This window comes from Melopsittacus undulatus, chromosome 12 (assembly GCF_012275295.1).
Source record: "Melopsittacus undulatus isolate bMelUnd1 chromosome 12, bMelUnd1.mat.Z, whole genome shotgun sequence".
NCBI lineage: Eukaryota > Metazoa > Chordata > Aves > Psittaciformes > Psittaculidae > Melopsittacus > Melopsittacus undulatus.
This window is the reverse complement of record NC_047538.1, coordinates 380,123-407,314: the sequence shown is the minus strand read 5'-3', so window position 1 is coordinate 407,314 and position 27,192 is coordinate 380,123. Positions and strand designations below refer to the sequence as shown.

At 52.1% G+C, this 27,192-nt stretch overlaps 1 protein-coding gene across 3 annotated transcripts; it reads right to left on the bottom strand.

Moving 5' to 3' along the window:
- AIFM3 (AIF family member 3) lies at positions 1 to 26,649 on the bottom strand. Of its 3 annotated transcripts, XM_005142783.2 has the most exons (20): positions 26,619 to 26,649; positions 21,775 to 21,988; positions 18,990 to 19,099; positions 17,157 to 17,266; positions 16,334 to 16,378; positions 15,065 to 15,161; positions 14,352 to 14,464; positions 12,211 to 12,297; positions 9,118 to 9,209; positions 7,900 to 8,030; positions 7,160 to 7,275; positions 6,739 to 6,810; positions 6,368 to 6,431; positions 6,013 to 6,089; positions 5,269 to 5,386; positions 3,891 to 3,989; positions 3,428 to 3,503; positions 987 to 1,091; positions 456 to 476; positions 1 to 40 (listed from the first exon to the last, which is right to left on the bottom strand). In XM_005142783.2, the coding sequence occupies exons 1-20, from the start codon at positions 26,647 to 26,649 to the stop codon at positions 1 to 3; spliced, it is 1,818 nt and encodes a 605-aa protein (XP_005142840.2). The 3 variants fall into 3 exon arrangements, with proteins under 3 accessions (XP_005142840.2, XP_005142839.2, XP_005142841.2); XM_005142782.2 differs by lacking the exon at positions 456 to 476 and having other exon boundaries at positions 21,775 to 22,003; positions 26,616 to 26,649; XM_005142784.2 differs by lacking the exon at positions 456 to 476.
- Positions 26,650 to 27,192: the final 543 nt, after the last annotated feature.

Here is a 27,192-nt window from a genome sequence, read left to right as displayed (position 1 = left end):
TTAGGAGCCTTTTCCTGTCAGCCAGGACATGTCTCCAGTTCTGAAAGAGAGAACAAACCTGAGCACTGTGAGCTGCTTCCCAGCACATGCAAGACTGTTCCTGATGCACCTGGGCACTGCCCACAGCGCTGGACACTGGTCGCCATGGCCGTGCCTCATCCTCCACCCTCACTCTTATGTCACTACACCTATCCAAAACATCATGTGCAGATCCTAAATTCCAGCTCAAACTGAGCTCAAACAGTGGTGCCTGGGGGGGAGGTTTCACCAAAAACAAACCCTTCCTGCATTCAGCTGGGAATTCCTGTGGAAGCCACCCAAGGACAGGCATCTCCCCCTCTGAACAGCATCCCAGCCAAAAGGCAGCTGCAAAGGGGGTGTGGCAGCCACCCCCACCAGCTCCAGCCACCCCCAGCCCCACATCCAGTGCACCCAGGATCCCAAACCGAACGTACTTGCCATGACGAACAAACAGCCTGAAAGGAGCGAAAGCAGCAGGAGACAGAGAGAGAGAAGACATTCAGGTTTAGGTGGTCTGGCCTCCTCCGGGCTCGCTGAGCCCCACCACAAGGGCCAGCCGGGCTGCCCATGAGATGCCACCTCCCTCCCAGTCAGCAAGCGCTTCCCGATGCACTAGGGGCGTTGGGCACAATGCTGCCTGGTGGCTGGGTGGACCCTCCGCATGGTCCCAGGGGTGCCTGGTGCACTGAGCACCACTGTCCCATAGGATCTGTGCAAGGATTTGGATCCTGATGTTCAAGACAAACCTCTTGTGTGCAGAATGTGAGAGCTGGAGGCAGCTGGGGGAGGGGGGACAGTGACAGGGGGACAGAACAAGTGGGGCAGAAGGCTACAGAGAGGGGAGCAGTGGGAGGAGCTGCCCAGTGCCGTTAGGGTCCTGCCCTGGGGTGCTCAGCCCTGCCCTGCACCCCCGGCCCCTGGGCCCCTGCCCTGGCACTGCCAGTTCCCACAGCACCACTACTTACTCCACATCGCGCTTCCGGATGGTTCTGCCAGCAGCCAGGACCTCGGCCACCTTGGACACGATTGGGTCGTAGTTCATGCTGGCCACGGCCACCACCTCGTCACTCCTAGGGCCAGGCAGAGCTTGGGTTAGAGCAGCCCTGCACAAGTGCAGCTCCAGCACCCAGGAAGCACATGCTGGAGAGAAGCAGGAAGCAGAGAAACATCCTGGACCTATCCCAAGATGTGGACACCATGGGGCCTGTGCTGATGGGGTGGGATGAGGGGCAAGAGAAAGCTCAGAGCTGGCACAGCAGGCTGGCCCCCTCCATGTTCTCACATGTGCTGGAGGGGTGAGCATCACTAGGGTGCCCAGGGGATGGAGACAGCTCGGGGCACCCTGGAATCTGTGGGAAAACACCCGCAAAGGTGGATAAAGCCCTGGACATCAGCAGGGATTCCCAATGGTTGCTGCCAGCCAGGGAGGTGATCCTAGTGCTGCTGCCCTGTGCTGAGAGAGGGGAGAGGCAGGAGGTCAGGATTTCTCTGACAGCGTGCACAAGGAGGAGGAGAGTCTGAACCATCGGGTGGGCACAGCAGAAGGAAGCACGAGGGGATTGTTCATCTGGGGCAGCGTTCTCAATAAAAAAGCATTAGCAACAACCAGAAGAACTGACACCAAACAAGAAAAGAGGAAGAAATGCTTTCACAGAAGCAGGGACTGGGATTGCAGCCGAGAAAAGCTGGCCAGCGCTCCTCCAGCACCTCTGGCTCTCAGGGGGAGATGCCACCCTGGCACCCAAAAGCCATCTCCAGAGCCCCTCCTGGGTGGCAGAACATCAGAGCACTGGGCAGCACCCCTGTGTGCCGGTGGGTCTGCCCAGGCATGCTGAGCTGGGCTGCACAGAGCAGGGATTATGCACCTTTTGCGGGGCTCTCCTTTGAACAGGCTCTACAGATGTTTAATTAAAGCAGCCTGACATTTCCTCTCTAATCAGGGCTGGAATAAATGACTGAAAGCTCTGGTATGGAAAGGGGGAAGCAAGGCTTCAAAGAAGAGGATATGCTGGAAAGAAATGTGTACCAGGGCAGGTCATGGGTGCCTGGCCCTGTCATGCTGCACAGTGGCTGTGCCGTGGCTTCACAAGGATGCAGTGCACACAGTGCTGCAAACCCCTCCGGCAAAACTGCCAAACCCGGGTTTTATCCCCCCCTGGCTGACACCTACGGAACAAACGGTGCATTTTAAAACGCTGCTTTGGCAGTTGTGTGATTTAAATGAACTTCAGAACATCAAGAGAGTAGGGAGCCACAGCCCCGTGGCTGAGGCTGCAGAAGGGGGATGTTCCCCTGCATGGGCACAAACCCACCCTGTTAGGAGGCTTTGGCCAAGGGGAGCTCAGAGGTGCAAAGGGTGGCAGATGGTGGAGCCCTGTTGCCTGCAGCAGGTTTCTGTCCAAGGCACCAGGAGAAGGAGGGTGAGTGCTGGGGACCTGGCTGCTCCTGCCATAGCCTGATAAAGAAAGCCCTGTGTCTCTCCAAACCCGATGGCCACATCCAACTGCAGGCAATGGGAGCAAGTGGCTGCTCTTGGAGAGGGGGACATAGAGGGGATGCTGTGAGGGACACCGAGCAAGGGACAGAGGGGCAGAGAGATGGTGAGATGAGCTCTGGTGAGATGAGCTCTGCCTCATGCTGCCACAGGTGGTTTGATCACTGCACCCTGCAGACCTTCACTTCCCTGGATTCACTCTCCCCATCCCCATATTAGAAAGCACTTGAAGAAATCCCACCCATCTCCAGGCATGAGGAGTCCCTGTGGCAAAAGAATTCAGTCTGGGATGGGACAGGGGCAGCACAAGAATAAAGAGCAGCAGGTATTTTGGGATAAATCCACAGTGCACAGTCTTGCCGTGGCTCTCATGGCTCAGGAACACCAGGGCAGCACATCCCGGCTGTCAGCACATCCCTGGCAAGTATTCCCAGCCAGGATCCCAGGTGGGGGGAGAGCTGAGTTTCACACAGGTGTAACAGAAGCTCCTGAACTCTTGCTGACCTTCACAGCTTGCCAAAAGAGGGGTTTTGAGCTTAATCTGTCAACCCATACCAGGAGCAGTGATATGTGTGCTCTCAGCCCAGCCCTGGTCACAAATCATTAACACAGTGATGAGAGGGGGAGGAAAACTTGGATGGGAATTTCCAGCAATCCATTAATAGAAGCTATTATCTGCTCTCAGACACTCTGTGAACAGACCAAGTGCTTATACCTGGCAGAGACATTAGGTCCAAAGACCAGATTAACTTGCTTTACTCTTAGCACATCGTTTCTCTGGGGCCCTTTATTAATGTCCTGCAGCCTCAGTGTCCAGAGAGGAGCAAAACCTCAGGCCAAAATACATTTCAGCCTAACAGAACAAGATTAGACGAACGTCTGTGGATGAATGTTGAGAAGAGAAAGACTTACTTGGTATAAAATGCCACAAACTTCAGTTCATCTAAATCTCCCTGAATGACAACATCATCGAATCCTTCCCCATGACCTAGAAGGCAGAGAAGCAGTGGATTCAGCAACAATTCCCCTGGATCCCACTCTAGTCCCTAAGACAGGATGTTTCAATCCAGAGCTACAAGAAGAGCATGCTGCAGTCACCAAGAGACCAGCACTAGAGGAGGGTACCAAAAAGCACCCATTCTTCTTCAGAGCAGAGGGACACTGTTCATGCTTGGGCCACCCTCTGTGACCACAGCCATCCCTCTGGCCTGCACACATGGCCATGAGCAGACCAGGTTTTGGAGGCAGGAAGGGAAGCAGACCTGAAACAGAGGTTGGCACAAAGGGTCTGCAGCAAGGGAGGTGGCTGTGGCTGCTCTATCCCAGCACACCTCCATCAGCACAAACTCTTCAGCAGGCTCAGGGAGCCCCTTACCTGCATATCGGATGCTCTTCCCGAACATCGCAGTCCACAGGTATGGGACTGTGCTGAGCTCCACGCCATGGGCCAGCATGTTCAGTGCAGCGACACGGCCTGAAAGAGAAAAGCAGCAGAGTAAGCAGGTCAGCTCCGTGCTGGGGCAGGTGTTGTGCTCTGCCCTCAGCCACAGGACGGCATTGACATCTCCAGTCCCAGAGTACAGGGAGACTAGGACCTTCTGCTTAGGGGACATAAAAGACTACACAGCAACAAGCAAGAGTACCAACAAGAAAGCGCAGTGCATGGCATCACCCAGGGCTAGGTTTGGACTCCTTCTGGGCATTGCAGCTCCTACTGACTCGTCACCTCCACTGACATGAGCTATGTGCTACTGAGCCTGGCTCAACACAGCTTCTGTAACAGTGGCAGGGCTGAGAGCTCACCGAGTTCCCACCACAAACAGGGATGGGAGGGATAACCACCCTCCACCCCCGAGGGCATGGAGGCTGTTAGGAGACAGTCCTTATCCCCAGAGGCATAGAACCACAGAATCACAGAATGGTTTTCGAGTTGAAAAGGAACTTAGGATCATCCAGCTCCAACCCCTGCCACGGGCAGGGACACCTTCCACTGGTGCAGCTTCATCCAAGCCCTGTCCAACCTGGCCTTGAACACTGCCAGGGATGGGGCAGCCATAGCTTCTCTGGGCACCCTGTGCCAGCGCCTCAGCATCCTCACAGGGAAGAGCTTTTTCCTGATCTCCAACCTGAACTTCCCCTGTTTCAGTCCGAACCCATCACCCCTTGTCCTGTCACTCCAGTCCCTGATGAAGAGTCCCTCCCCAGCACCCCTATAGTCCCCCTTCAGATACTGGAAGGCTGCTATGAGGTTTCCACAAAGCTTCTCTTCTCTAGGCTGAAGAGCCCCAGTGTTCTCAGCCTGGCTCCATACAGAAGGTGCTCCAGCCCCTGATCATCCTCTGGCGTGTCTGGGCCAGCATTAAAGTGGGCTGTGTCCAAAGGCTAATGTTGGAGGTGTGGTTCCAAAACTTCTCACCCAGGACACCCTCACAGAGGTCAGCCTCCTCAGGGGGTTGTGGCTTTGGAAAGCTTGAGGGCAGACAATCACACCAGAGTTTCCAGGCTTGCTGGCATGGAGGGAAGAAAGGTCTCAGGCATTGTCAGGCAATGCACGTCAAGAGGCTGACAAATGAAGACATAGAACAGCACCAAATACACATGCTTCAAACTGTTAAACACAGCTACCCAGCTCCCCTCCTGGCAGTTGCCTCATTCTCTTGGCAGTGGGTTTCAAAATCACCTGGGGGTATGGAAAAGGCTTTTTCCCATAAGCAATTTGTTTTTGTGAAGCCAAGGGGCTGTGAAGCACCTACCATGCATGTGGGCCATCTGCCAGTGAGGGACGTTCACCTTCTTATTATTCCTCAAGGACAGTGGGAATGTGACGGCGTCACCGGCCGCAAACACTCCGGGGATGTTGGTCTGCATCATCTGCAGGAGGAAGCAGAAGTGGGCATCAGTGGGGTCTGCATCCTCCCTGAACAGACACAGGGAACTGCTCCAGATCTGCACGATTCCCAGGAACACCAGCCTCTGCTCAACTCTGAGAGCCCATGGTGGGATTTGATCCAGCACTTCCAAGCAGACCACAGAGATGACTTGCCAGTGGGTTACCCAGTAAAGAGAGACATGGATTGGTGTCCTGGAGCCTCTCTTAGAAGGCTGGGGTCTGTCAAGGTTTGAAATAGAGCCTGGCTTATTGCACATATGAGCAAGGAGCCCCAGCACCCCCACACACTCTTCCCTCATAGTACACACCAACATCATCAGCACCAACATCACTTGTATTGGAGCCACTGGTGGTGATGAGGAAAGATAAGATCCTCTGGGATCCTTGAAATGATTTCCCCCCCAAAAACCCACACCATCCCAGGGCAGCTCAAGCTCCCAAGCCACAGCACCCAGGGCTGCAGGGGAGGTCCCGGGCACTCCAGCATTATGCATCTTGGATAAACCCCCCCTGCAGCACCAGTTTGGAGCTGCAAAGAAGCTCATCTTGGGGGAGAGCACTTAGCTCCTCCTGCTCTCCTCTGGCAGGGGCTGCCCTCCAGGCTCACTTTGTTGACCACGATGAAGCCTTTGGAGTCGATGTTTATGCCGCTCTGCTTGAGGAAGCCCGTTGCTGGGACTGCGCCTATGGGAGTAGGGAAGAGCTGCTCACACGGCAGCCGGGCACCCCCACAGCCTTGGGGTGACCCCCAGGCCACACATCTGCCCCCTGCCTGGACAACCTGTCTGTGTCAAGGGAGAGAGGCCCTACAGAGCCCCACCACTCCCACCGTGCAGGGCTTGCACATCACAACCCCCCCCCCCCAGCTCCCCAGCCCCAGGACCCATTGCTGCCGTGGCCCCTCCACCAAGCAGAGCCCCAGCAGCCCCATGGGCTCCGCACCTGCAGGCACAGCCCCTTACCAATGCCAACAACACACACGTCAGCACGCAGCACCTTTCCGCTCTTCAGCACCACCTCCTTCAGCTGCGTGAGACACAGGGGGACAGCACAGTTATTTTAGGGACAAAAAACTCCCCCAAACCTCTAATAGGAACAAGCTAAACTGACAGCTCGCTCCACTTCTGATCTGCAGTGTGGTCATATGGCAGCAGGAGGGTGGGAGCAATGGCACCACCCCGCATGCCACACTGGAGCACGACGTTCCTGGGGGACAACCCCCAGAAATATGAATTTCGGGGGCTAGGAAAGCTCAGAACCTCAGCAGTGAAGAGAGCAGCCCCCCAGGGGAGGCTGTGGTGGTGATCCCGGGGAGCCCATGCTAGCACCATACCTTGCTCTCCTGCTCCCGCAGCTCCGACACCTCTGTCTGCATGTAGAACTTCACCCTGTTGCTCTCAAACATCTGGAGAAGGGACATGGGACAAAGCAGGGGACATCAGGACCCCAAAGCATCACTGCTCCCACTGTTCCTGTGCCCCCTACACTGCCCTGACCATCCTCTGGGCTCTCATCAACCCAAGTTGCAAACAGGGGTCAGCACCAGCTCCATCCCCAACGTGTGTCCAGAAGAAGGTGGCTCTACAGCACACATGGATCAGGAGAGGGGAAGACACAGCCTGTTCATCTTGTCTAGTCACTGCTGCCATCACAGCTTAGTCAATAAGCATCAAATAACAATAAATTAGTGCACCAAGTGAGGCAAGCAGATCCCACTGTCACCAAAACCACCTCCGGTGGGAAAGCAAGGTCACCTTCATGACAGCGCGGCCAACCTTCTCCCCAAAGAACTTCTTGAAGGGCACTTCCTCTAGCTCCACCACGGACACTGAGTGGGCTCTCTCTGTGAGGTAGGCAGCCACCTCCATCCCTGGGGAACAGAAGCAGGTCCAAGCGGCAATGGGGACAGCAGCAGAGGAGCAGCCTTGCCCCATCCCAGCTGAGGAGGCTGAAGCTGCTCTACAGGGAGATCTGGGGTTCCAACCACCCAGCTGGTTTGGGTTGAAGGGATCTTGAAGCTCATGCAGACCCAACCCCTGCCATGGGCAGGGACACCTTCTATTAGAGCAGGCTGCTCCAAGCCCCTGTGTCCAACCTGGCCTTGAACACTGCCAGGGATGGGGCAGCCACAGCTTCTCTGTGCACCCTCTGCCAGCGCCTCAGCACCCTCACAGGGAAGAGCTTCTGCCTTATGTCCAACCTAAATCTCTCCTCTTTATGTTTGAAACCATTCTCCCTTGTCCTATCGCTACAGTCCCTGATGAAGAATCCCTCTCCAGCATCCTTGTAACCCCCTTCAAGTACTGGAAGGCTGCTCTGAGGTCTCCACACAGCTTCTCTTTTCCACCTGGGGCTGGAAGTTGGACAACCCTAAGGTCCAGTTTGGGCAAGGATCTACCTCTAACCAAGCAGTGACAAACTGAGCAAGGGAGTGGATGAAGTCTGCAGTGAGATATGGACAGCGAGACATGGATACTGTGGAATGAGCGCTCACCCAGGAAGGATGCTCCCACAATAACCACGTTCTTGCTTGTGGCCAGCTTCACCACACGGCTGGCATCTTCAGGTGTCCGGATGTTGAAAACATTTTCCACCTCCTTGCCTTTGCAGCTGAGAGCTTTGGGCCTGAAAAATATGCATTGAGGGCAATACAGGTGCTTTTCTTGACCCCATGTTGGCAGCTGGGACTGCAGGCTCTCTTTCCAGGACTCCAGCAGCATCTCACATCTTCCCTTTTTTCATCTTAGTCTGGGCTGGAGACATAACATGGAAAACCCCAAATGCTGGTGGGCCATGGGCAGAGCTGTCCTGGCCCCATCCATGGGCCAGGGAGCCCTTGAGGCTGAGGTGAGCTTAGTCCTGGTCAGTGCAGCACAACACAGGCTGGGCATGGCTTTGCAAGCAATGAGGGTGGTGAGTCAGCTTGTGCATAAGGATTTTGATATTACCACTGAAGGCTTAATCCTCCTGAGCCCGATGACACTATTATTGCAGACCCCAGCACCAGCCCTTCGCATTTAGTGAGGCTGTTACTGGTGGCACAGAGGGTGGCAACAGGAGCCCCTGCTCTGGCTGTTCTACAGCATCCCTTTACCAGATTAAATTCTGCAGGGGCTGCACTTCTACTTCATTTTGTGCCCTAGTGTTGGGAGCACAAGGAAAGGGAGCCAGGGTGCCTCACTTTCATCTTAAAGTGCCAGCTTTGACAAATCCCTTCTAGAGAACAAGTCAATCCACTACTTTCAGGGTGGTGCTCTTGGGTGACACAGAGGTTTTTCAGCTTTGGCTGAGCAGACATACCCAGTACAGGTTTATAGAGATAGAAATATATATTGTATTGATCGTATAGATATATCATAAAATCATAGAATAGTTTGGGTTGGACAGGACCTTTAAAGGTCATCTAGTCCAACCCCCCTGCATAGATAGATACAGACACAGAGATGATAGAGATATAGGTTATGTAGATATACAGATAGATATATAGATAAAGATGATATAGACATACCTAAGTAGAGATATAGATAGATATAGATAGATGGATAAAGATATATACAGACTTATCCAATAGTTATCCCTTGCTTTTCATGCAAGCAAGCAGTCTTTGCAAACATATTCAACCACTACATTTGATCCCTCATTCCCAGGCACAAGCTCCTCACATTCCCAGATATGTTTCTCCTGCTCTTTAAAATGTTTGTTCACAGCTTACGTATTTCCAGTTGCTATCAGCAGCTTGTTGTATTCCATCTTAAATCCATCCTTGAAAACAGCTGTCTTGTTCTTGACATCCACAGCCGCAACCTGAAATCATTCCTAAAGTATGTTAAGGGATGAAACCCCAGACATTCACTCAGCTCCCAGCCCAAACACAGAATCATAGAGTCATAGTTCAGGTTGGAAAGGACCTTAAGATCATCCAGTTCCAACTCCCTGCCATGGGCAGGGACACCTCACACTAAACCATGGCACCCAAGGCTCTGTCCAACCTGGCCTTGAACACTGCCAGGGATTGAGCATTCACAGCTTCGCTGGGCAACCCATTCCAGTGCCTCACCACCCTAACAGTGAAGAATTTCTTCCTTATATCCAATCTAAACTTCCCCTGTTTAAGTTTGAACCCGTTACCCCTTGTCCTATCACTACAGTCCCTAATGAATAGTCCCTCACCAGCATCCTTATAGGCCCCCTTCAGATACTGGAAGACTGCTATGAGTTCTCCATGCAGCCTTCTCTTCTCCAGGCTGAAGTCCCAACTTTCTCAGCCTGTCTTCATATGGGAGGTGCTCCAGTCCCCTGATCATCCTCGTGGCCTCCTCTGCACTTGTTTTATGTTGAGGACACCAGAACTGCACACAATGCTCCAGATGAGGTTTCACGAGAGCAGAGTAGAGGAACAGGATCACCTCCTTTGACCTGCTGGTCACGCTCCCTTTGACGCAGCCCAGGACACAGCTGGTTTCTGGGCTGCAAGCACACACTGGAGCTGGCTCATGTTCATTTTCTCATCGACCAACACCCCCAAGTCCTTCTCCTTGGGCTGCTCTGAATCTCTTCTCTGCCCAACCTGTAGCTGTGCCTGGGATTGCTCCAACCCAGGTGTAGGACCTTGCACTCGGCATGGTTAAACTTCATGAGGTTGGCAACAGCCCACCTCACAAGCGTGTCAAGGTCCCTCTGGATGGCATTCCTTCCCTCCAGCGTATCAACAGAACCACACAGCTTGGTGTCATCGGCAAACTTGCTGAGGGCACACTCAATTCCATTGTCCATGTCACCAACAAAGATGTTAAACAAGACCGGTCCCAACACCGATCCCTGAGGGACACCACTCGTTACTGGTCTCCAGCCGGACATTGAACCATTGGCCACAACTTTGTGTGTGCCCATCCAGCCAGTTCTTTATCCACCGAGTGGCCCACCTATCAAATTGATCTCTCTCCAATTAAGAGACAAGGATGTCATGTGGGACAGTGTCGAATGCTTTGCACAAGTCCAGGTAGATGACACCAACTGCTCCACTCCTGTCCATCAGTTCTGTAGCCCCGTCATAGTGTTATCAATGAGTGAGCCAATCTCGTTTCAAAACGCAAATTTAGAAATTTATAAAATTGAGCAAGCTATAGCAGATAAAAAAAACAGCACTGGGTGAGCCGGGGAGTCTCCACTCCGCCCAAGACGTGCACACCGGGTCTTTGGGGGGCTCTCCGTTATCCTTCTTGATTCAAGGCTTCAGCCAATCCCGCTGCCTCCTTTCACCCGGATGTTGACATGGCGCTTTTCCATTGCTTCCCTCTGTTGCTGGGGTCTCATTGTCGAGAGATTTTGAGAAGCTCCCAGAAGCTTCGAGAAGTGTCCGTTACCAGCCTCACCATCACCGGAACCTCTATTCCTTATATGGTGCATGTAACCATGCTCCCTAACTCCCCCTCCCTCCAGCAGCAGGGAGCGCTCTGAACACCAACTCGAGCTCTCTGGCTCCAACATCAGTACCGGGCTCGGGGCTTCCTCTCCCCCCTCAGTCCCGTGCAACAATACAACTGAATTCCCCTTTATAACTCACAAAGCACAATAATTACAAAAAAAAAAAAAAAAAAGAAAAAAAGAAATATGGTTCCATACAGTGACAGTTACAGAGAGTGTCTTAAGAGTGTAGCAAGCAGTATTTCCCTTTAAACCTTTTGATGAACAAACCCCACACATTACAATAGAAGGCCACCAAATTGGTCAGACAGGATTTCCCTCTAGGGAAGCCATGCTGGCTGTCACCAAGCACCTTGTTATTTTTCATGTGCCTTAACATGCTTCCAGGAGAATCTGCTCCCAGATTTTGCCAGGCACAGAGGTGAGACTGACTGGTCTGTAATTCCCTGGGTCATCCATTTTCCCCTTCTTGAAAATGGGGGTTATATTTCCCTTTTTCCAGTCATCAGGAACTTCACCTGACTGCCATGATTTTTCAAATATGATGGCCAGTGGCTTTGCAACTTCATTCGCCAGCTCCTTCAGGACCCGCGGATGGATTTCATCAGGTCCCATGGACTTGTGCATGTTCAGGTTCTTAAGATCGTCTTGAACCAGATCCTCTCCTACAGTGGGCCCAAGGTCTTCATTCTCACAGTCCCTGTGTCTGCCTTCCAAGTCTTGGGTGGTGTGGTCAGAGCATTTGCCAGTGAAGACTGAGGAAAAGAAGTCATTAAGAACCTCAGCCTTCTCCAAATCCAGGATAGCCAGCTCTCCCGATAGCTTCTGGAGAGGGCCCACATTGTCCCTAGTCTGTCTTTTGTTTGCAGTGTACCTATAGAATCCCTTCCTGTTATCTTTCACATCCCTAGTCATGTTTAATTCTAACTGGGCCAAACCAACCTATCTGTTAGTTCTTAGACCCCTGGACTTATGCACAGCTTAGCCAACCCAGACCTTCAATATTCCTGTTTGCCTTTCCACAGATGTTTGAAGATCTCACAGTATAAATAAAATACTGGGGAGAAATGTTCAAGCCATCACTGTCTGCATTGCTTGCAGGCTGGTTATCCTCATCAGAGTCCACTTGGTCACCCCAGATCCATGCAAGGAAGTTCCCAAATGGCAGGTAAGGAATGATGGTCACTGTAGAGTTTGCACAGGGTGTCCTTCCTGCCACAAGAGGAACTGCATTAACTGTAGTTTGGAACAATCACAGGCAACCTGTGCTCTGTGCTGGGAGTGACCCAACATTTCTGCAATGCAACCAGTGAGCTACAAAGAGAGCCAGCTACCACATCACCTAAACACAGCCTGCAAGTACACACAGCACTCTCCTTACCTGCATTTCGGTCAGGACTTCAATGTCGTAGCTGCAGAAGAACTCCTTGGGGCGCAGGGCGATCTGCTCCGGGTGGGAATCCATCGACTGTAAAAAAGCCATTCTCCTGTCAACCACTGCGGTTGAACAGGCAAGGGGAGAAATACCTGTTATGAACCCAAGTCAGTAGCCTGAAGTCAGTCCTTATGGCATGGGCTAAAAGAGTTGATGCACAGTGGCTGGAACCAAAGCCTGATCATGTAAAACTCATCACAATATGTCAGACTGGTTCCTTCTTCCTGTTTGACACTCAGATGGCACTGATTGGCCAAGGAAGGATCACAGCAAGTGCTTTTGGGTGCAAAGCATCTCTCACTGAGGCTCCTCATAGTCCATAGGGACAAAAGAAAATCCCCGTTATCTGAAAAACAACCAGCTGGAAAAGAGCAAGCTCCTTATTGCTGTAGTGGCTCAGTCAAGGGCTGGGATGAGCCCTGCAGGACACCCCCTCACTGTTACTCCAGGTGACGCTGTGCTCAGCAGCGACCCGACTTGAGGCACGAGCTGGCTCGTACAGATCATACTGCAAAGTCTGTCAACACCCAACATTTACAGCTTGGGAGCATGTGCAGGGAGGGCAGCTCAGGGCAGTGCATAGCCACCATGGGTTTGCTCCTGCTCAGTGCTCCAGAGACAATGGGGATGGTGCAGCACACCAGGGGGAAGGTCATGGTCCAAAGGGGACAAAGAGGAGCAGCCTGGTGGGACTTTGGGACAGACTGGTATCAATCATTCAGCAAAGCAGACGAAGGACAATGCTGTAGTTTCCAGGAGTCAAGAAGTCTGCTGCTTACAGTTTTACATGTTCCTCCTCCAAAGACTCTTTCCAAGGTTAGTCCCACTCACTATAGGAGTAAGAAAAAACCCCTTTGTTTTCTAGCCTGTTCCTGAAAATTTTGCCTCCTCTTCCATGGGCACCTTCCCAAAGTGTTGAGTGGAGCGTTTAACAGAAAATGCAGAACATCTCTGCTGTGTGAGATGTTCTTACTATTTAATGGCAAGGGGAAAAGGCAGCCAGAGACTCACATGATGGGGATGAATGTGGGGAGAGCTGCCTGGCTGGGACAGACACAGATTCTCTGAGCTCCCCAGCGCATCCCTGTGACTCCTGGATGCAGGTTTCAGGCAGCTGCTCCTCACCCCAAGTGGGTCCTGTTCAAGCACAGGAATTCATCAAATGTTCTCAAAAAATCATGTGTATATTTGCCTTCCTTTGAAAATCACTTTGCCTTGGATCTGGAAGCAGAGTCAGAGAAACCCTGACAAAAAGGGTAATACATACACCATCTGTTCTGAGGTTATCTCCAGTCTTTGAGACCAAATGCTGCTATCCAACCTGAGCTGCTCCCTAGTGTCATGTAAAACTTAAGAATCAGTAATAAAAAATGCAATTAGAAGATCATCTTGTGTCTACAACAAAATGTAATGAAATGATTGACAGAAAAAGTGATCTTTGCACTGCAATCAAGTTATCCAGTTGTGATAGTGACTGATAATCCCAGTTATCAAGGCTTGGAGCACCACTGGGCAGGAAGAACTGTGCAGTCATTAAAGACCTGGCAGGCAACACATTTTTTTTCACGTCACATTTCATTGCCCTAAAGATTTTGATCCAGAAACACGATAAAAGGATCCATCTAGGTGCAAGCTGCCCAAGTCAGCTATAGATAGGCCTGTGAAGAATCACAGACTCATAGAATGTTTTGGGTTGGAAGGGACCTTAAAGCTCACCCAGTTCCAACCCCTGCCACGGGCAGGGACACCTTCCACTGGAGCAGCTGCTCCAAGCCCCTGTGTCCAACCTGGCCTTGAACACTGCCAGGGATGGGGCAGCCACAGCTTCTCCGGGCACCCTGTGCCAGCATCTCAGCACCCTCACAGGGAAGAGCTCCCTTGTTCCTGTGCTGGAGCACTCAGTTCAGAGGTTTAACAATTCCTGTTATGTTTAATATTTCAGTCACCAACAGAAAATGAAATTCAAGGGAGAACCACATTTGGGATGAACAAGGAAGTAGAAACATGCTGCCGCAGTACATGGGGAAAGGTCCTAGAGCAAGTTTTAAAGCAGGGAAGGAATGTAACATTCCCAAAGCGATACAAACCTTACTGAGCTTCGGTCTGTCATAGGGCAGGTGCCTGTCCATTGTGCACATCACAATCCTGTCTGAGAAACCTTCCTGGCGCAAGGTCTCTGCACAGAGCAGTCCGGCTGCCCCTAAGGGAGAAGGAAGACTGGTGACAGCAGTGCAGTGGGCATCTGAAGGTCTGAACCCTTTGCTCCTAAAACCCACCAGCTGTGCCGCACAGCAGCACAGTGCAGCTGACCTCGAGGACACAGTGTCACACCCTGGCTCTCAGTCAACCAGCTTCGCTTCCAACCCATCCCAGAAACAGGCAAACACAGTAGATGGGATTCACTCCACCAAACTCCAGTCCAGCTTTCTACAAAAACTGCATTACACAACTGGAGCTGGGACAAGAGGGAAGAAGTTGACAATTTTGCTACTTCATGCAGGAGTGATTTTTTTCTGGGAAGCATTTTGGGGTGAGAGGTTTGGAGCTGCAGGCAGCTGCAGTGGGCTGAGACGGAGATGTGTAGGCTCCAAGAGGAAAAGGTGTATCCACATCACAGGATCACCTCAGCGGACTTTACACTTATCAGCTGTGAAAATCGGAGGTTACTGATGTACATGGGGAGGGTGCAGAAGGAAGAGGGTTTAGGGCACCCACTACAAAGGACTGTAACAGGGAACTACAAAGCTCCACAGAGCAGGAGGAGACATACATGGTGGTTCCAGCATGTGCCACACAATACCTGCGCCGATGATCAGCACATTGGTGCTGCTCAGGTTGTAGTTGCTTAAGGAGATGCACTTTGCCATCACCTTTGTTCTCCTCTGTGTCTGAAGAGCCTATGCCACCAACAACAGGAAAAAAAAGGCATTATCTTTTCTCAGCTTTAACCCGAGTAGCCACATTATTGTCATAAAGCAGCTTGGATCAAAAGGAAACCGCACCTTTGTAGCCAGTGAGGACTGCAAACCCAAGCACATCCAAATAGGCTCCCACCACCCGGTGTATCACCCCTTTACAAGGTGTAAAAGAAAAATTCATCCATTGTCTTCTGCAGATTGATCCAGGTACACAGAGCTGGAGAGGGGGGATAGAAGCAGCCCAGGTGTGCTCTTATGCACAACCAACAGGAAAGATGGAAATGGAGGAGTCCTGTCAGGAACTTTATCCTCCACCTGAGCAGAATTTTCCACCTCTGATACCCACAGGAGCTGATGGACTTGTCCAGCCTACCAGAGCATACCCAAAGACCTACGCCACTATAGCCCTGCTCACAGAGCCCCTGTTCCCAGCCACTGGAGGCCAAACTCCATTTCTGGTAGAGGAAATAGGCTCAATCTTCCTCATCATATCCCACCCAAATCAGCTGGTGTAGCAGTGCTGCCATTCAGGTGACCTCTCTGGACATAACCCAAGTGCTGTATGGGTACATCTTGTTCTGAGCCACCGGACTCGCACACTTGTATGTGCAAATGTGCATCAAAAGAAGGCTTCTAGTGGAAAGAAAGGTGGAAGTGGCTTGAATGGGCTTCACATGTGGGGGGATGAGAGCCCCCCCGTTCACACCCCAGAGGGAGCACAGATGACATCTATCATTGCCCTGCCACATTCAGACTCAGCAAGGCTGCTGGAAGAGTCCTGTTTCCATAGGCCAACTAAATTAAATGTTGCTGTTAGTGTAAGGAAACACGAACAAATACAGGACAAACACCCAGTAAGCGCTGGATCCATGGACACCCCAGCTCAGGCTTCAGCAGCTGCAGGGGGCTGGGAGGGGGACACACCACCTCTGCCCTGCTCCACTCATGCCTCTGTACAAGCTGCTGCTTCAGACAGGACCAGGCTGGGTGGACCTTTGGTTTACCCATGTTGGATGCTCCTGCATCCTCATGTTCAGACACTGCTTTCCCTGCCACAGGACCAGAAGAAAAGCATTTCCACCCACTCTGATGCACACAGAGCAGAAACTAAAAGCATGGGGCTTGATTCTGGGGTACCAATGGCCCCTTACCTGTTTGCTTGCTCGGATGTACACCTTCTCCTTCTCAATCTTCACCTGAGGGTGACAGAACAGCAGTGCCTTGCAGGGCACTGAATGCCTCTGGCATGAGGAGGGTGATTGCTCCCTCTGTGAACAGCTCATGAATGGTGCAGTGGTCCCACCTGTGAGAGCAGCTCAGGCCATGGCAGGGTTCAGCCCAGCTCAAGGCTGTGGGATGCTTCCTGTCTTGTATCAGCTCTGCATTGATGGTCAGTCTGAAACCTGATTTCTACCTCTGGCTTATGGCTGGTTCCTCAGTCCCACCCCACTGCTGACCAAAGACCTCCCAGACAGTTCACATTCACCTCTGGGTTCCCAGGAGGTGCCCAGTGCCCACGGGTGGAAGCAAGGGGAGCATCTCTGCTATGAGGAAAGGCTGAGTTTGTGTTATTCAGCCTGGAGAAAGCTCCAGGGAGACCTCATTGCAACCTTTCAGTACTGAAAGGGGGCTTACAGAAAAGACGGGAACAGACTTTTTAAAAAGACTTGTAGTGATGAGACAAGGCATGATGGTTTTACTGAAAGAGGGGATATCTGGATTGAACATAGGGAAGAAACATTTTACAGTGAGGGTGCTGAGGTGCTGGCACAGGGTGCCCAGAGAAGCTGTGGCTGCCCCATCCCTGGCAGTGCTCAAGGCCAGGTTGGACACAGGGGCTTGGAGCAGCTGCTCCAGTGGAAAGGGTCCCTGACTGTGGCAGGGATTGGAGCTGGATGAGCTTTAAGCTCCCTTCAACTCAAACCAGGCTGGGATTCTGTGATTTCCTCTGCTTCTGCAGAATGGAGGTCTCACCTGGAACCTGGGTAAGCTGTCCAAGCCAGGGAAGTCCTCTATGTCACCTGTACTGATGTTGAAGCAAGCTCCATGCCAGGGACAGCGGACTCTTCCTTTGGACAAAACCCCTGCAGGGAACATGGCAATGCAGAGTTGGTGCTGCCTTGCAGCTGTCTCCTGTCCCTGCCTGCAGCCCATGGAGGTGAAGCTGCTGTGACATGGACAGGGCAGGGTGGCAGAGGCAGGTATCCCTCCAGCTGTCCTTGTGGTGGTGGACTTCTTGCTTTCGACTGAAGCAGGGCTGACCTCCTGACAGCTGAAGGTTGGTGCCCAGGGCCTCCTGCAGTGGCAGAAGCTGTGCTCAAAGTTCACACCCTGTGACATGTCCCATGACACTCCTTTACCCAGAGGTGTGACCTTTCCTACAGGACATATGTCAGGTGTTGTGAATCTGGATACTCAACAGCACCTTGGCTACTTGATGTGGAGTCCCTCACATGTGGGACTGCAATAGAGGCTGAACAGTTATGAACTGGGATCCTGAATAAGCGATCCCAGATGGAATGTCCTCACTGACAATGCACTTCCAGCACATCTAAGCACAGTTCCAGAGCTGTTTGCTTTGCCTGGAATATAACCTTGCTCTGCAGCAGGGCCTGGGGCTGCAGCTTCCAGGCTCTTGTGGCCTCCACAAGCCCCAGGAGCACCCAGAGCAAGCAGTGCCTCAAGCAGAGCATCCCTTATTTAGAGCAGGTGTGTTTCAGAACAGATCCTCACACAGCATGGGGCCTGCCCCTGCCAGGGAAGCACAGGACATGCTGGAGCCATGAGCTCGTTCCTCACAAGTGCTTGCTCAGAGGCTGCTACCTTGGACTTAGGCGTTTCCTGCCTGAGAGCCCTGGTTCGCAGCCCTGGGGCAGAGTGAACAGCTACAGTCCAGCCATGTTGGACTGGTCCTATGCTTGCACCTTCCATTGCTAAGGCACAGCAGTGCCACATCTCATCATCCACATGCTGGGATGCAGGAGCAAGTCCTGTATTCCCCAGTGAGATCCCTGTGTGAGGAGCCAGCCTGTCAGTGTCAGGGCTGCAACTGCGGGTCTCTGAAAGGCAGATTGGCTCCCCAGCCCCTGGAGGGGCTAAGAGCATCCCCTCCTGCACCCAGCACTGTGCAACATGGGAACCCACTTCAACACCCCACCATCCCACTTCAACACCCTATCATCCCACAACAACATCCCACCATTCCACCAAATCCCACTAGCAACATTTCTTTTTTCTGTTGAAAGGATCCCATCAGCCCAAAGAGCTCCCCCCGCGATGTGATTTACAGGAGCTGTGGGTTTGTGGGATTTTTTTATGAAACAACATAAGAGGATGCTTTTTCCCCTTTAAGGCATTTTTCAAACTCAGTGGCTGGAACTGGTGAACAGAATGTGAAAAGCCCCATAAAACCAGGCTTTGTGAGGGGACAGAGCTGCAGCTCTTTCATACCATCCAGAGAGGCTCAGCTCCAGCTGAAGAATGAAGCACAAGCTGAATTTAATGGCGCCCATGCTAGCTCTTAACTCAAAGTCACCCAAGGAACGCACAGCCCTGGGACAGGCTCTGACAAGCTGGGACAGGCAAGTGGAGCTCACCAGCAAAACAGACATGTGGCAAAGTGCTCCCAGGAGGTTTGTGCAGCCCCAGCTCCCTGCACATGCTTTCACCCAGTGAGAACATACCGAGGTGATGCTGACTGAGGGCACAGCACTGCCCTGTGCCCAGGAGAGCAGCCAGATGGACACTGGGCTGGCTCCTGCCAACATTCCGGTGCTCTCAGTCTCTGAGGAGGTGACACAGACTGACCTTTGACCAGTGGAGCCCCATAGTGGGGACATTTGTGTCCCACGGCGTGGAACTCGCCATTCTCCTTGATGAGCAGAGCCTTCCCACAGCCCAGGTCCACTTCCCGCATCCTGGGGAGGAGGAGCATGGAAAACATAATGCAGAGCATCCGCCACCCCCTCTCCCAGCCCTGGTCCCATCAGGCTCCCCCTCTCCTTCAACCTGCTCACCACCAGCTCTAGGGGAAGTATAGGCCTGGGTCACCCCTGTCACCAAGCCAGCTTTGGAGCTGGCTCTACTGCTCCCAGCCTGGGCACATCCAAGCTGGGCCATTGGGGGCAGCTTCTTCATCCATCACTATGTCAAGCAGTGGCCCAAAGCACCCCCTCAGTTGCTCAGGAAGTGACTTGATGTCTCCACCCAAGTGCAGGGGGTCAGAATAAAGCTTTCCAGCACGTAGTGGGAGCAAGAAACCAAACTGGTTCCACTGTGACACCTCCCCTCCTTACCCCAGTAGTGCTGCCAGGCTGGTGTTCACTCACTCAAAGCAAACACAACAGTTCTCAGGCTTCAAATCCAGGACAGGCCATTCTGACCCCTGGTCTATTCCAGCCTTGGGGTTGTGCTCTGGGCCTGGCTCACTCCCAGGTCACCAAGGGGGGTCACCTTTCCCTCAGAACTCCAGGCACCTCCATGTACCCTCCTCACTACCTCCCGCTGCTGTTTCTGCAGAGGAAATCTCTGCATCCTGGAAGGGCTTTGCTTCTGTGCTGCTGCTGGTAGAGCCTTCCAGCTAACCATGGAGGAAAGCTGGGAAACAAGGAGTGAGCCCTCATTTTGCAGACAGCTGGAACACAGAGCCACTGTTCCCTGGAAACTTCCTCTCTTCCAGACAGAAAACCTGTCCCCACTTTGTCTTGATCTGGAAATCCTGGCTGTTCCCATCGCACCATCTCTACAGCAAACCTGGCATGTTGCATTTGGTGTGCTGAGTACATCACTGTGCACACAGCAGATCCCATGTGCTTAAGAAAGCTATTGGCCATGTGTGAGCCCTGAATGCTGTTCATGTACTACAGGTCCCAGGGTCTCAGAAGAATGGGACTCACTTTGCATGCTCATTCCTATTTGGGTAACATCCCAACAGAGCCCTGTCACTTGAACCCAGGCTAGAGAGATGCTTGTCCTGCTCTTTACTTCACAGCCATGGAGATGAGACCAGGGCCCAATGCACCAGCACCCCTGTACATCCTTCAAATCCATCTTGGGCAAGTCTTTGTGCAGGTGCCTGCTCCACCTGCATCAACTGTCTCACTGTAGTAACAGCAAATGCTTGTGTCCTTGCCATCACAGGTGAGAACTGCAGCAGAGCTCACCAAGAGCAGAGCTCCTGCCCTTGGGAGCTGTTTAGTCCCAGTAATGTCAGCCCCACTCCAGAGCAATGCAGCTCTGCTCCCTCCCTGTGCAGGACATTTGGCACTTGGAAGTCCCTTGGTCAGCACAAGGGGAATAGAGCAGTACAAGTCCTGCTGCATTCCTCAGCTGTGCAGTACTTCAGATAAACCCTGTGGTTAAATGACAACCATAACTCTAGGGGAAGATAGATAAGATAACTGCAAGAGTTTACAACTTACCCAAGGACCTGTGTGACCTGAGGGAGTCAAAAAGAAGACCTGGTGTCTTCAAGGCAGCACACAGCCACCTGCAAGCTCCTAATCCCACCCTCACTGCAGAGGATGATTTGTGCTTGCACTGCTCCCTACTGAGCTATTTACACAGTTGGGAATTTGCCCTGTTGCCCTATTCCACCCCACACCTGGGAAGAACCAGCTAAAACTCACCTCTGGTCTGCAAAAGACCTTTGCTCAGAGGGAGCACTGAGGCTTCTTTCTGTCTGTAGCTCACTGATGGCCCTGCAGTGAGCCTGCTGGGAGGCTGTCTAGGCACAGCAGCACCAGAGTTTATCATCCAGTATCTTTTGTGGCTATGCTGAGACCATCTTGGTACCAGAAAGACAGAAATTATGGCATGAAAGAGTATGCTGAGTGCTTCCAGACTCCACTAGCACAAGGTAGAGGTGCCCAAACACTTGTGCCAGTGCCCTACGTTGCTGCTGTGCCTATGCATCCCCTGCCCAGCATTCCCCCTTGGGAGGAGGGATTGAGAAGGTTTTCCAGGATGGAAAATCCCTCCAGTTATCAGAGTCAGAAGGGGTTCCTTTGGTCTGGCCCATTGCTTACATGAGCTACGGGACCTTCTTGCAGCACCTCTTTTTGCAGCTAGACTCAGCCTGCTCAGAAAAAAGCTGTTGTCACCTTGAAGTGCAAATGGTGCAAGCCTGTACTGCACTTGATGGCGTGTTCCTACCTGAGGGCACACACAGCTGAAGTGTGAGCCTTGTTTCCAGACCAGTGGCAGTTTTTGCTGCAGAGCTCCCTGCTACAGCCATCTGCAGCCAGGCAGGTTTTCACAGGCTGCAGCCAGCTCCCTCCTCACCATCCCTGTGACCAGCAGAGCTTTTTGAATCATTGAATCATTGAACGGTTTAAGTTGGAAAGGATCTCACAATCTGCTACAGAACATCCCATCTTTTGAAGACGAGGCCCAGTGCAGATTGTGCAGGGAGCAGCAGAGTGTCTGGTTAAAGAAAAGTTGTCACTTGTCCATGATGTCATTTTTTTAAGGTGAAGAAGCTTATTTTACCAAGTCAAGTTATCATCTCTAGAGCCTCTGAAGAACAAGACACGAGGTTCAATTTAGGGTAGAAGGTCTCTCAGTTCTACCTGTAAAAATTGTAGGCACTTACTGTCCATTCTCCAGGTCCTTCACGTGGCACACGGATGCTTCCACCACATCCTTTGGGTTGTGGTAAGGGTTGCTGGCAATGGAATGCTCCTCAAGATGATAATGCCGGGCAGTCCCGTTGACTTTGTAGATCAGAGGGCTGGCTTTCCCATTGGGTGACATCTCCTCCTTGCTTCTCTCCTTCTCAGGTATCACAACTTCAATTTTTACTTCAACTGCAGGAGTAAGCAGACACCTTTATTCAAATTAAGCCAGAGGTTTTGTGGCCATTCTCCCTTCTTCCCTGGGATTCAAAAGGGCTGACACACACCAGAATATTCCTTTGTTGACTTCCTTGGGAAGATAGAACATTTAGTATCAAACTCAGCTTGATTAACCCAGCCCATTGTTCCACTGTTCTTTCTCCATCAAGCACCTTTGTATGCATAAAGTACATATTCTTGCAAGCAAACATCAGTCATCAGTGCTAAACAAGCCCTCAGTCACAGTTGCTGTCCTGTTTTGTGGAAAACAGCTTCAGGCAGCTAAATGTGAGGCATGCCGAGGCCATGGGGCTCCGACTTCAGCAAACCCTTGAATAGTTGTAGGTTACACTAACTGAACAAGAAAGGCAGAACTGTGTGGTGGGTAAAGATGCTTCAGCAGATGGAGACCATTTAGTAAAGCACTAGAAATATCCAAAATCATTTTGCACGGAGTGAACCTTCAGCATCAAGTGAGAAAATCCATTGGTGAGGAGCTGGCACAGGGTGCCCAGAGAAGCTGTGGCTGCCCCATCCCAGGCAGTGTTTAAGGCCAGGTTGGACACAGGGGCTTGGAGCAAGCTGCTCCACTGGAAGAGGTCCCTGCCTGTGGCAGGGGGTTGGAAATGGATTAACTTTAAGGTCCCTTCCAACACAAACTAGTCTGGGATTCTGTGATGCCAAGGCAGTCCCTCTGCTGGGAGCTGCGTTACTGCTGTGGAGCTCCAAAACAAACCTGCTCACAGCCATATTTTATCTTAATGGTTTTTAATGCACATTTGAACATTTGTAGGAGCTCCTGCAGGTGCCCTGCTGCAAGAGAGGTTCACACTGTCTGTTGGTTCAGTGTGGATACACAGAAAATGGCTTTACTGGATCTGTTCATCAGATCCCCTGGTGAATCCTGTCCCTGGTGAGTCTGAAACTTGGATCAACCTCCCCCTTGACCTTTTCTTCCATTGTCCTCTCAAGGGACTTGAAACAAGCAGCATGAGGCAACACGGGAAGCTGGGAAGACCCAGCACCCTTCTCTTGCTGCAGGGCTTGTCTTGCTCTTCTGAGGCATGTTGTTCCCTCCCTTTGCCTTTCCTTAACCTGTTTATGTCATGAGCTTTAGTTTTTATCTTCTGCACAGCTTCTCCTATTCATGACATTTCTAGGATGAGGAAAGCTCAGCAACCTTGAGATGCTTGAGATGCTTCTTCGGTCTCTGGCACTTACCCCCTGGCTCTCCATAGAACTCCCTGGGGTTTATTATGAATATTAATGGGTTTAGTTCTATGAAATCCCTGGCAGCTGAGGTGATGGGTTTGACCTTATAACGTGAGAGCTCATCACTGGCTTCCTCTGGTGCTCCTGTAGCCAGCCCACCCCGGGCACAGGGGTGCGAGCTTGTGTGTTGCTCTCTGGGGAGCTCAGATGAACATCTGCATGCCTTCACCTGGGGGACTGAGGAGAGTCCCTGGGCTCCCCCACCACTGCGTGGGGATGGGAAGACTGGCAGCACATCCTTGTCTGGCAGGAAGACACGAAGGGGCACCTCCAGCTGTGCAGGGTGGCTGGCAGGGCTGAGGGGTCTCACTGGCCCTGGTGTCCCTTCTGATGGTCTGGGGCAGTTCCTGCTTGCCCCTGGGTCCCCTGGTCCACAGTAAGGGATGCTCTTGTTGTCAAATCTGTTCAGTGGTGTACACTGAAGTAAAACAGCTATCCTTGCTTTTCATAGAATCCCAGGCTGTTTTGGGTTGGAAGGGATCAGCTTGTCCAGTTCCAACCCCCTGCCACGGGCAGGGACACCTTCCACTGGAGCAGCTTGCTCCAGGTTGCTGGGCTTAAACCATGACATCTTCCCATAGCCAATACAGAGTAAACCCATCACCATGGGATAGGTCTGGGGGCTCACTGTCCCTCCCAGAACTGAGCTCTCCAGGCACCCCCCAGGCTCAACCATGCTGTCTCTGAACTGCAGACCTCGATGACAACAACTTCAGGTGGTCTCAAAGAGACTCCAAACCATTTTTATTAACAACAGCAGAGCTATCAACAAAACAATTATGTCAGACATGCCCAGCTCTACCTTCCTCCTCCAGATGCCCTGTTCAGCAAATGCCACACTCCCAAAAAACAGGAGGTAGGACTTGCCAGCCAAACCTGGTGGCACCTCAGAGCAAAGCATCCCCTCCAGCAGCAGGCAGCATCCCTGTGAAGGGGACACATCCCCTGCTCAGAGCCAAAGTGCACCCTGTGCAAGGACAAAGCACCCTGCAGACATGCTGTGCTGTGCTGGAGCTGCCCCCCCATCACGAGCTGAGCCCAGCAGAGTGCAAAGGAAAACACCCACCAGGCTGTGGAAGCTGCTCTCCCATGCCCGGTGCAGTGATGGTGCTGCTGCAGCTCACACCAGGCAGCCCCTGCCCCACCACAGGTCCCTTCAGCTGACTGCCTCTCCCGGAGAGGCATTGGGATCCCACACAGGCTGCCAGCTGGCAGCTACTGCGGATGCACCATGCTCGCATAGGGAAAAGCAGGGCAAAAATGATGCAGAGACTGAGACGGGGGCCTGCAGCAGAGGATCCGGCTGCACAGGGCTCTGCAGCACCAGAGGGAACAGCAGATGACGTCACTGCTTGAATATAATAAATACTTGAATATAATGAATATAATTAAACACTTCAGTACCAGGATGGGCTCAGACGCTGCTGCAGCACTTCAGGGCTGGTCTCCAGTACAGCTAGCACAGCTACTTACTGTTGCAGGACTCCACTCCCCAAAGCTCTGGTACTTGTGATCTGCTCATCAATTCTTCCTGGCACACAGCAGTGTGTGTGCAGTGTCAAGGTTATCTTGAGATACACTGAGGATGGCCAGGGAGGGGACCGAGGGTCTCTCTCAGATATAAGAAGACGGAACAGACAAGGACTTCATCTACATATTTCAAAATCATTAAATAAATTCTATGACTCCAGGCTGCATCTGAAATAGTCCCTTCATGTTGCAACAGCACTGGTGGAGAAAACAGCCCTGCTCTGCCCCCCCAAATGGTTTGCTTCTCCTGCATACAGGGGGTAGGTGGGTTTTCAGAAAGTGGGAAGCCCACTGCTCTGCTCTGGTGGTGCAGGGTAGTGACAAACAGAACTGAAAGCTGTGAAACCTCTTTGCCAGAACAATCAGCATCTGCAAATGCATGTTTACCTCACTGGTTGTATAACCACAGCGGTGCGCTAACCAGGGCTGGGGAAAGGCTTGTCAAAAGCCTTTGAAGTTTGTTAATGAAAAGCAGAGCTGCAGAGAAAGCCTTACATTGCAGGGTGGCATTTTCAGTCATTCAGCCCTGCTATGCAAATACAGCTCTCTGTGAAAATCTGCCCTTCAGGAAATGTGCCTGCAGAGTGCCGTTATCCCTCCACTGGCCCAAGACTAAACACAACTTTGTTGATGGTACATGAAATAAAGTGGAGCTGCCAGCAGAGTTTGTCACAAGTTGTCAACAAAGGAGTTTATTCCCGGATGCATTTTCACTCCTTAAACATTTCAAGGAAGGCTATAACCAGTGAGGGTTTTCACAAAAGAAAACCTAGAGCTCACAGTGTCTGACGCTGTTACCTTGGCTCTGCAGTGACCCATAAAGTCATCACAGTGCAGGTCTAGGGCAGAAAACCACCTTATTATTGTGGATGCTGAGTGATTCCCCTCACATTTGGGCACAAGCACATAACAAGGACAAGGTCATCCTTCAGCTCCCTCTTAGGTGGCCAAAACAAGCTGCAGGATGAGAGCTCTCCTCGTAGGGAGCTTTGGTTACACCGATTGCATCAGCATCCATTTCCAGAGGACCAGCACTGGGGTGATGTGGGTGCTGCTGGGTACGATGAGCTTGCCCTGCCCACCTTGGCCTTGAACACTGCCAGAGATGGGGCAGCCACAGCTTCTCTGGGCACCCTGTGCCAGCGCCTCAGCACCCTCACAGGGAACAGCTTCTGCCTAAGAGCTCATCTCAGTCTCTGTTCTTTCAGTCAGAATTATCCAGGAAAGGGTTTTGACCAAACTGTGTCACAGCATCACTGGTAAAGGAGAGTGCAAGTGCAGCACACTCATGGCACATGGGAAATCCAGAGTGTGGAACACAGCCCCGGGATCTGGCCTGGTTGGTGGGACTGAGAAAGCACCAGGAAATCAAGCAGTAGGTGGTCCTGCTCCTTCCCTTGTCATTTTCTTCCAGCAGGGACAAAACTAAGGGCTGCCCAGTGAGTGCCAAAGCTGGGGTAGTAAGGAAGGTGCTGGAGACACGTATGAGGACCATACGGGGACAGGCAAACCCACCCTGGGGTGTGAGGGGGCAGAGGCAGTGAGGGTAGTGGGGGCATGAGGAGACGGGACAGGGAAGACCTGACAGGGGGTGTTTGGATGGGTTGGAGGGTACAACCCACCCCCAGCACCCCCCTAGCACCTCTGCAGCCCCAGCACAGCTTCCTGCAGGAGAGAGTGTGTGGAAGAATGTGGGGGGATTAAGGGGCTGGTAATCCTCCCTGCGGGAGCAAAGAATTAACATTCCCCCGGGCAGCGGCTGCCACTGACCTACTTCTCCCCATGGGATGGAAGCAGTCACCTGGTTTGGGTTTGGAGAAGCATCCTCCCATGGCGCTGGGTGAGACAGGATTAGCGGGCAGGTCAGCACGGCTGCAGGCACATCTCAGCTGATACACGACTGCTCACTGTTCACACTGCCCTGGGCTCGACGTTGGTCACAACCTGCACCGGGCAGAAAAGCTCCATGAGCACTGGCAGCAGCAGGGAATGTGAGCGCTGCAGGGAGCGGTGCTCACGCCAGCGCCTGCGCCAAGCCACAGGTGGCGGAGCACAGGGGCAAGTCACACCGAGCCCCAGGCACCCTGATGACACGAATGACGGGGGGGGGGGGGGGGGATGGATGTGACACTGGGATTTTCATGTTGGAGTCGCAATGAATTCGGGTGTCAAGTTCAAAACTTCAATCATCCTTTCAAAGTTTAAAGTTCCAAAACCCCTCCGATCCTTCACATTCAGACTTTAGTCACTTTCCAAAGCCCTGCCTTTGGGAATTAAATCTCTAAGCATGCAGGTCACAGCCCAGATACAATGGTTAAACCAGAAACACATCTCTAATCAGATTTGTTTCTTTCATTAGTAGGTGATGGAAAAAG

Bases quoted from the DNA above. Each gene is read 5' to 3' on its own strand.
- AIFM3 (XM_005142783.2), bottom strand. From the start codon at position 26,649: ATGGGAGGATGCTTCTCCAAACCCAAACCAG. The intron at 12,298-14,351 runs GTTTGTATCGCT...GCTTTTTTACAG, and splicing joins ACAGACCGAAGCTCAGTAAG to TCGATGGATTCCCACCCGGA. The intron at 3,504-3,890 runs GTAAGGGGCTCC...TCTGCCTTCTAG, and splicing joins GAAGAGCATCCGATATGCAG to GTCATGGGGAAGGATTCGAT.